The following is a 9560-nucleotide window of genomic DNA, read 5'->3' as shown; positions in this document are numbered from 1 at the left end:
CAGTTAAACCACGAGCGAAGCGAGTGGTTCGAGAATAGAATTCTGAACTTGCGAATTTTTTAACACACGAGAAGTATAATACATTTGCACCTCATACCGAGTGTAACACAAAACTTTTCCCCTCACTATAGCGAGGAAACTATGCGTTTATCACTGCTTCCAGTAGCTCCACAGGTGCTAAATCATCTTTATTACTAGATTCGCCTTACTTTTATCAGTTTTAAAGCAGTTAATTTGACTTTATTCAATGTCAAATTACTTTACCCACTAGTGGATAAAATGCGTTTTTACTCGCTAGAATTAAAGGACAAATCACGTGTTTCCGAGCTAGTGACGGGAAAAGAGAGTTAATTATAAGCTTGTAAAAATGGTAACACATGGTGGATTAACCGTCGGGCAAAAATATGCTACTGAACAATTTTGTTTGGCCTTTTGCATTTTGGGAGCCCCGTGGATGAACACATTGTGACCTTAACTAAGCTATATGTCGGCAGCGATTTTATAGCCATTACTCAGAAATGTTGCTTTGCTGATATAGATGGCGCTAATTCAGCTGAAACATACAGATACTGGAGCCATCCAATGCTTCAATATTTACGTAAATGGTCTCATATCACCGTTAGAATGCCATTAAATTCTTAGAACCCCGTAAAACCACTGACGTAAAGGTGATAATTCGTCTTTGATGAGATAGTACCATCCCATACATTAAAATGCAACCTCCTAAGAACGCGCATACACTACACCACACATAGATGGCGCCACTAAAAATGGTTTGTTACCATAGATAAATAAATAAATAAATATTGGGGGACACCTTACACAGATCAACTTAGCCCCAAACTAAGCAAAGCTTGTACTATGGGTGCTAACTTGCTAAGCGACGATATACATACTTATATACATAGAAAACATCCATGACTCAGGAACAAATATCTGTGCTCATCACACAAATAAATGCCCTTACCGGGATTCGAACCTGGGACCGCGGCTCAGCAGGCAGGGTCACTACCGACTGAGCCAGACCGGTCGTCATTAGATTATTTGTAGATTGGCGTTAAGTGTCACTTTCGAGCAATAAAGACATTTTGTAGCGCCATCTATGTGTAGTGTAGTGTATGCGCGTTCTTACGTTCTTACGCGGTCGCATTTTAATGTATGGGATGGTATGATCTTCTTATATTTAATCTATGATATCCCATACAAAATGATGACGAGATTCTAATTGTTCTAATTCGGTGACAAACTTTAACCGTGTTATCTCGCGAAACGGGGATACCACTATTTGTCAACCAAACCATGGCACAACACTTGTGTATTCAAGATTATTCTGTTCCGAATATTCATATTTACTTTCTGTGCTATATAAATTGTTCCAGCTAAAGAATTTTGAGTAGAATCAAAATGGATCTTCTATCGCCTGTAGTCGGCCATGCTTTTGACCCCGATGTGGCGATCGGGGCAGTCGTGAACGCCTTCTACACTTTGTTGTTGACGTCGTCTTATTTTCACACTGTCTGGCCGGAAAGCAGTACGGTGCGAGGTAACTACTTATTACAATTCTCATACTTTGAAAGTAAGGGTCCCCCCCCCCCCACATCTAGCGTCTCGCGAGCGTAGCGTCGGGCCAACTCTATGGCAAAGCCTGACGCCGCGTCGGCGCGACGTCGACGCGGCATCTTTTCCATACAGTTGGCGCGACGCTACGCTCGCGAGACGGTAGATGTGGGGGGACCCTGAAAAGTGCTTATTTATGGAACGTTATCTTGCAATAATCAATGGCCTCAATGGGCCTTTTCTCCCTACCTGTCCTTTGGTAGACATCCGCTATTACCTACCTTATGATCAAAATTGTATATGGACCTCAATCGCGTATAGAGATAGTCTGTCTATGTGAAAAAAAAAAAGAGTGACCACACATAATACAGAGTGTAATTTTTATAACAGACAATATTTAAGCAGGTGTTTAGTGGAATAACGCTGTAAAAAAGTGTACCTTCATTTTAACCAAAATTTCCATGAATTATTGACATACATAAAAGAAAAAAATCGCATTATTTACACCTTGTAGACATTTGGTACAGGTAACAGTGCTCATTTAGTAGTAAAACACGAGATTCTTTTTTTGTAACTAGATGGCGATAGCTTCGACTTCATCATAGTGGGATGCGGCACCGCGGGGTCCGTGTTGAGCAACCGTCTCTCCGAGGTGGCGGACTGGCGGGTGCTGTGTATCGAGGCTGGAGGGGACCCTGGCTTGAAAAGTGTGGTAAGTAAGCCCTCAGCTGTGTCGGGCTCCCCACAGCTGCCAACGAGAAGACATGGGTAGACTACGACGCTGGATACAAGGCTGATACTAAAGTGTCACTACCGTCTGTGTTAACAGGCTAATATGATACTAAAACCAGCCTTAAGATTTTCAACTCAATCAGGCCTGTGATACCTGACCATTGAGTTGGAAATACAAACCTGACGGTGATACATAGTTTCGGCAAATGCGATCTCTTTGCGGAGGGAACTACCTACCTACTAGCAAAGACATAATTATGTAACTCCGTATAGACGGATAAAGTCTAAGAAAAATACGTACCTCAAAATCATAATGAAAAAGGTACGGTGACCAAGATGGGGTTACACCTTTGGGGAACGCTCAGCTAGGTGGCGCTAGTAAAAATATTTGACATTTTACCACATATCAAGAATATGGACCAAAACGTCAAAACTGAGGTTCAAAAGTTTTAAGCTTGTGTCGAGAGATGGTAGTCTATGCACTGTGATTACACATTTTACTTTGACAGTAACTCTCTATAATACTCGATCCTCTTTGCTACTAGTCATGAAGTCTATGAAGTCATTGATTAGGTAGATTTATCAGCTGTATCTATTTTTAGATACCAGGTGCTTGGCCCCTGCTGACCCACGGGCCTATGGACTGGGATTACTACTCGGAGGCGGACGGGAAGGTGTCGCAGGCGCAGCGCGGCGGACGCACGACGCACACGGCCGGCAAGGTGCTGGGCGGGTGCTCCTCCATCGGACATCTTCTGAACGAGAGGTAATTATTTGGGGTGAGGATGGAACCTTGCTGGGCGCTTGATTTAACCAGAACAAAATATCACTTTCTAAATGTTGGAACAGATGTCGTGCATAATTGTTTTCTATATTATTTATAGGTTCAAGCGCTGGTGGCCTAGCCTAGCGGTAAGAGCGTGCGACTTTCGATCCGGAGGTCGGGGGTTCGAACCCGACTCGTACCAATGAGTTTTTCTGAATTTGTGTGCGAAATGTCATTTGATATTTGCCAGTCGCTTTTCGGTGAAGGAAAACATCGTGAGGAAACCGGACTAATTCCAATAAGGCCTTCGGGTTGGAAGGTCAGACAGTCGCTTTCCTAAAAACAAATGCCTACTCCAAATCTTAGGATTAGTTGTCAAAGCGGACCCCAGGCTCCCATGAGCCGTGACAAATCCCAGGATAACGCAAGGATGATGATGATTATTTCTCGGTTCAACGTTCGTATTTAGCAGGCTAGTTCGGTTAACATCAGTATCTTGTACTGACTGAAAAAGCATTAAACGTTCGTGAGTTTCCTTAAAAATAGGTACGAAGGAAAAACATTTCAATCTACACCCGTAAACTCACATCATACAATAAACGTCTGAAATTCTTTCGGTTTGTTTCGCTTAGTAATAGGAGAAAAGTACTAGATTTAATGTTCCTTTATAAATTAGTTAATAATAAGGGTTTAGACTGTCCAGAGTTGTTAAGTAAAATAAAAATAACTGTTCCTGCTAAGTTACCTCGTCCTGGTTTGTACAAGTTATTTAGCATTCCATTTGGAAAAACAAATTTGGGTCGCAATTCTGCTCTTTTAAGAATGGCTAAATTATATAATCATATCCCAAGCTCAGCGGGAGTTGATATATTTAACGATACACCAGTACAATTCAAAGGGAAAGTGACAAAATATGTTAGCACACTGGGTATCACATAGTAACAAATACAGCCACCAATACCTTAAAATGCGTAATATAATATATTATAATAGTTACCAAATAACCTGTCTTCTTTTTTTTTGTATTGAAATGTAGGTAGTAAAACTTTTTTTTTTTTGTAATTTAATGGACCGGTATTAAATTATGTACTTATTAGGTAATAATAAGTTTAGGTATTGCATGTTTAGCTGTAGTTCACTGGTAAAAGACACCTATGTAAGTTGTGATTACCTATAATTGGATAAGCATCAGTTTAGACTTTTGTAACTAGATTTAAGAGCATGTAAGATGTATTATCTGTTGGTAATCCTAAATAAATAAAATTAAAAAAAATACATGTGCATCTACTATCATAGTGTAAAATTCGGAATCCTGTGAGCTGATAATTTTTTTTTTTACTAGCCTATAATTGTGTCCCACTGCTGGGTAAAGGCCTCCCTTTCTTCCGCCACCCATCACGATTTGATTTGATTTGAAAATACGTCGAGGTCATCCCGCCATCTTTTCTTTGGCCTACCTCTGCCCCAGGCCCGGCTTAATCAGCTGATAATTAAACATTTTTTTATAGGTATCGAGTTTCACAAACATATCAATTACAACATTCCAACATTATATTAATACACAGCACCGAATGAATTTTGATTAAATTTTACAATATGAGGTTTAATCGATGACTTAATTTAAATCTTGTTTTTCAGAGGGGCTGAGCGTGATTACAGTGAATGGGCTGGAAGTTCAAACCTTGACTTTGTGCAGAAGTATTTCAAGAAGGCAGAAAAAATGCTGGACAAAAACATACTGACCGGCCCTACAGCCCAGTTCCATTGCGATGAAGGAGCCATCAGTGCCAAGCCTCAGGAAATCAATAATCTTTTAAGAGAAAAAAATAACGTTATGATCAAAGCATTCGAAGAAATTGGCATGAATATAATTAACGATCCTCTTATTCCATTCCCGAACGGCACAGGGGAAGCGTCCTATATGATCACTGAATACGCAGACAGAAGGGCGAGCACAGCAGAAGAATACTTGCTACCAACTAAAGGCAGAAAGAATCTAACCATATTGAAAAGAGCTCATGTGACTAAAATTATAACTGAGAATGGAGAAGCAAAAGGTGTAATCGTGGATACTAAATTCCGTAAAATTAAAATATATGCAAAAGAGGTAATTCTTTCAGCCGGAGTGTTTAATTCACCGAAGATATTGATGTTATCCGGTATAGGACCGCAGGAAGATTTAGAGCGACTCGGTATTCCGGTAGTCAAAGATTTACCAGTAGGGCACGGGTTTCAGGATCAAGTATTTGCCCCTATATTGATCACTGGAAAAACCGATTTGACATCTAGTATAACGACGTTGCTGTCTACGAATTTGGGTTCCTTCCCGGGGCCGCTAGTCGCCGGCGATTTTACTTCTTCATCGGGTGATTTAGATCTGGCACACTACAGCTTAGCATTCGGCTCTTTGAATCCATTATTTTTCTACGTGATGTTTGTGAATTTAAATTATAACTTAAAGGTTACTAAACACTTCTTCCTCACTCAGCCTCAAAAAGAGAGGGTGTTGATTTTAGCTACCTTGAAGAAGCCAAAATCTAGAGGAAGAGTAACTCTCCGAAGCTCAGATCCTAAGGATCCGCCAATGATTTATAATAATTACTACTCTGATGAAAGTGACGTGGAGAGAATGGTAGAGGCTGTTAGGAAATTAGTGAAAGTTAAAGACACGTCATACTTCAAGAAAAATGGAGGTAGGTTAGTCCGACCACCGCTGCCAGAGTGTGATGACCTGGTGTTTGACAGTGACGAGTACTGGGCTTGTTACGTGAAGAGCCTGGCGTCCTCGTTGTACCACAGCACGAGCTCGTGCGCTAGGGGGGCGGTGGTGGACGAGGAGCTGAAGGTGCGGGGCGTGAGGGGCTTGCGGGTGGTGGACGCAAGCGTGCTGCCGACGGAGCCCGGCGCGGCCACGCTGCTGCCGACCGTCGTGATCGCTGAGAACGCCGCTGATATCATTAAAGGAGAATACGGGAAGACTGAGGGATACAAACAGTTTCCCTGTGACTGAAAACCTAATAAAATGTGAAATAATTTTTAATGTAGGTACATATGTAGCCCAACATTATTTAGGTAACTAACTCCGTCCGTATAAGATAAATAACAAACATACATACAATCACGTCTGTATCCCATAAAGGGGTAGACAGAGCACATGAACTACTCAAGTTTCAGTGCCACTCTTGGCAAAAGGGGATTGAAAGAACACGAAATTGTGTGTGGTGGTTGTGGAAGTGTGAAATTGTGAAATTGAGACTCGTTCGGTCGTGTTTTAATTTATCGCCACCCGTTTCGAACTTCCTTTTTTACGCACTTGTATCGTAATGTACTATTGTATGTCAGATGGCAGTGTAAATAATTGATTATCAATATGACCATAATAATTATAAATAAGTAACTTAAGTACCTAAGCATACAATGAAAATTATACCAATGCTTAGCTGTTAGGCAAAAAAACTAGAAACTAAGAAGTAGCAACATCGTAGTGTTGTCCCGTTTTTAGGGTTCCGTAGTCAACTAGGAACCCTTATAGTTTCGCCATGTCTGTTTGTCCGTCCGTCCGTCCGTCCGTGCGTCCGTCCGTCCGCGGATAATCTCAGTAACTGTTAGCACTAGAAAGCTGAAATTTGGTACCAATATGTATATCAATCACGCCGACAAAGTGCAAAAATAAAAAATGGAAAAAAATGTTTTATTAGGGTACCCCCCCTACACGTAAACTGGGGGCTGATATTTTTTTTCATTCCAACCCCAACGTGTGATATATTGTTGGATAGGTATTTAAAAATGAATAAGGATTTACTAAGATCGTTTTTTGATAATATTAATATTTTCGGAAATAATCGCTCCTAAAGGAAAAAAAAGTGCGTCCCCCCCTCTAACTTTTGAATCATATGGTTAAAAAATATGAAAAAAATCACAAAAGTAGAACTTTATAAAGACTTTCTAGGTTTTGAAATTGTTTTGAACTTGATAGGTTCAGTAGTTTTTGAGAAAAATACGGAAAACTACGGAACCCTACACTGAGCGTGGCCCGACACGCTCTTGGCCGGTTTTTCACATACCTATACCTATTTTGAAAGGGATAATGCTACGATGTTGCCAACTTTTTAATGTCTACTGTTTTTGCCAAACTGTAATTACGAAATCTTAAATCAAACACATTGTTTCATATCATCTGTCTGTGATTTACACACAAACTGCTAAATCTTATCTTAAGTTATAATTAGGTTAATTATTCCAAGGTTATGCTTGTCAGTACAAATCTATAATTAGATACCTAGTATAGTATGTTGTAATAGCTTTGTTGGTACAGGTGTTCTAACTATGTAATTTACTCTTTAAATAAAATAAAAACACATGTAGCGTGTGCCTGTGTGGTGACAGGTTAAGAATGTCACCACCCCCTTTCTTCCCGTGGGTGTCGTAGAAGGCGACTATGGGATATGGGTTAAATTGTGGCGTAGGCGAGAGGCTGGCAACCTTTCACTGCAATGCCACAGTTTCGTTTTCTTTTAACCCCTTTTAACCCCTTATTCGCCAAGAGTGGCCCTGAAGCTTTAGTAGTTTCATGTGCTCTGCCTACCCCTTTATGGGATACAGGCGTGATTGTATGTATGTATGTACATGTAGCGTTACCATACTGTTATTTAGGATGATTTATAAAATGTATAGGATTCACAATATTCTTACCAAGGACTTTATAATACCGAGACAGACAAAGCCCATACAAATAGCGTACCTCCGAAATGTATGGGTTTTTAGGCTTAAAACTAGATGGCGCTGTTTCGCAGCCTGGAAGTGGTCAAAATCATATTTTCCCCAAATATTTTTGTGACAATGCCTACAAATTTATTGTATTGTGTATTGACGTAATATCATGATATCAAAATAAAGAAGCATGCCATTTGTTCTTATAAAAAATAAAAACACGCAAAAATATTTGGGGCAACAAGGCATTTTTTGTGCCGCCATCTATGTGTGGTGTAGTGTATGCGCGTTCTTAGGCGGTCGCATTTTAATGTATGGGATGGTATGATCTTCTTAGGGCCCCCACAGACGAGAGACAAAACTGTTTTGTCTCCGTCGCTCGGTCTATGGGCTAGTATGAAGGTGCGCACACGAGGCGACGTAACTTTTCATACAAATACGAAAGTCGCCGAGCAACTGTTGCCTCCGTGTGCGCGGGGCCTTATATTTAATCTACCTATGCCTGAACCTAAAGGTTGTCTGGACAAGATCGCTTTTTAGCGATAAGAATGCCTCTTATACCTCTTCTAAGTTGCTGTTTATTTGTACATACTAAAACGTTTCCTGTATTGAAGTGCGCAATAAAGAATATTTTGTATTGTATTTATTATTTACCTACCTACTTCATTCAAATCCTCTGTTTAGTAACAATATCTGGGCGACCGAGCTTCGCTCGGTTCTATTTTAATATATCACGTCTTTAGATAAAAAAAAACTCTTATAAATACAAAAACAAAAAAAAAGACAAAAAACAAAAACTTAATTTCTGGCCGGGATTCGAAACCCTGACACCTACGATCTATCTGCGTACATTAGACCGACCTCGTGCGACTGAGCTACGCGGAATCGATGCGCGCGCGGCGAAATTAAGGACCATATTTTACGTTTACAAATGCGAAAGAAAAACTCAAGAAAACTCGAAAATTCGCGTTTTCCGGGATCTAAGGCTACGCTAGATCGATTTTTCACCCCCGAAAACCCCCACAAAACAAATTTCAGCGAAATCGTTAGAGCGGTTTCCGAGATCGTCGGTATATATAAATAAATAAATAAATAAATAAATAAATAAATAAATAAATATACAAGAATTGCTCGTTTAATAGTATAAGATAAGATACATTACGTTGCACAACAAATGCCGTAATCGGTCACAATCTTATTTGTACTTAGATCTGAATGTGTCACAAATTTTATTGCGGTCATTTAAATGAAACATACAGGGTGTAATTTTTATAAGCCTAGCTGAAGTGACAACCGTTGACACTACATGGTCACATCTCGGACACTGGCGATCAAATATATGGAAGAGGCCTAGCACACATTCTAAGCTCGTGTACGTGAACGCGTACCATGCTTGTATGAGTGAGATATGACAGGTCGACTGGTCGCGTTTTTGACAGGCGGTAACTGTGAGGTAACCGAGAGAAGGTGGGCGGCACTTTCAGCGGGGAGCGGGAGTGGCCATACTGTACGATAGTACTCTTTATTATACTGTGACGTGGTGATCAAAACAACACGCAAAGTAACTGGTATGGTTCTGTCGCGTCGTATCAATTGATACGAAATAGAAATAGAGATAATAGCTACGATAACGATATGAGCGTAAGCGATTATGACGTTGGCTAGCTACAGCTGGTCCGGCGTTATAAATAGTGACCAACTATTTCGACACGCTTACCATCCGTTTCCGTGGTGTAGCGGTTATCACATCTGCCTAACACGCAGAAGGCCCCCGGTTCGATCCCGGGCGGAAACA

General features: G+C 40.5%; 1 protein-coding gene and 1 non-coding gene across 2 annotated transcripts; both read left to right on the top strand.

Moving 5' to 3' along the window:
* Positions 1-1404: 1404 nt before the first annotated feature.
* On the top strand, positions 1405-6598 carry LOC125238060 (ecdysone oxidase-like). The gene is made up of 4 exons (XM_048145349.1): positions 1405-1543; positions 2136-2269; positions 2892-3055; positions 4694-6598. The coding sequence occupies exons 1-4, from the start codon at positions 1405-1407 to the stop codon at positions 6063-6065; spliced, it is 1809 nt and encodes a 602-aa protein (XP_048001306.1). The 3' UTR covers positions 6066-6598.
* A 2889-nt stretch (positions 6599-9487) lies between these two features.
* On the top strand, positions 9488-9560 carry Trnav-aac. Its single transcript has one exon. It is a non-coding gene; the product is annotated as a tRNA-Val (tRNA).

This window comes from Leguminivora glycinivorella, chromosome 22, assembly GCF_023078275.1.
Source record: "Leguminivora glycinivorella isolate SPB_JAAS2020 chromosome 22, LegGlyc_1.1, whole genome shotgun sequence".
In the NCBI taxonomy this organism is placed as follows: domain Eukaryota; kingdom Metazoa; phylum Arthropoda; class Insecta; order Lepidoptera; family Tortricidae; genus Leguminivora; species Leguminivora glycinivorella.
This window is presented reverse-complemented; position numbering and strand designations above follow the sequence as displayed.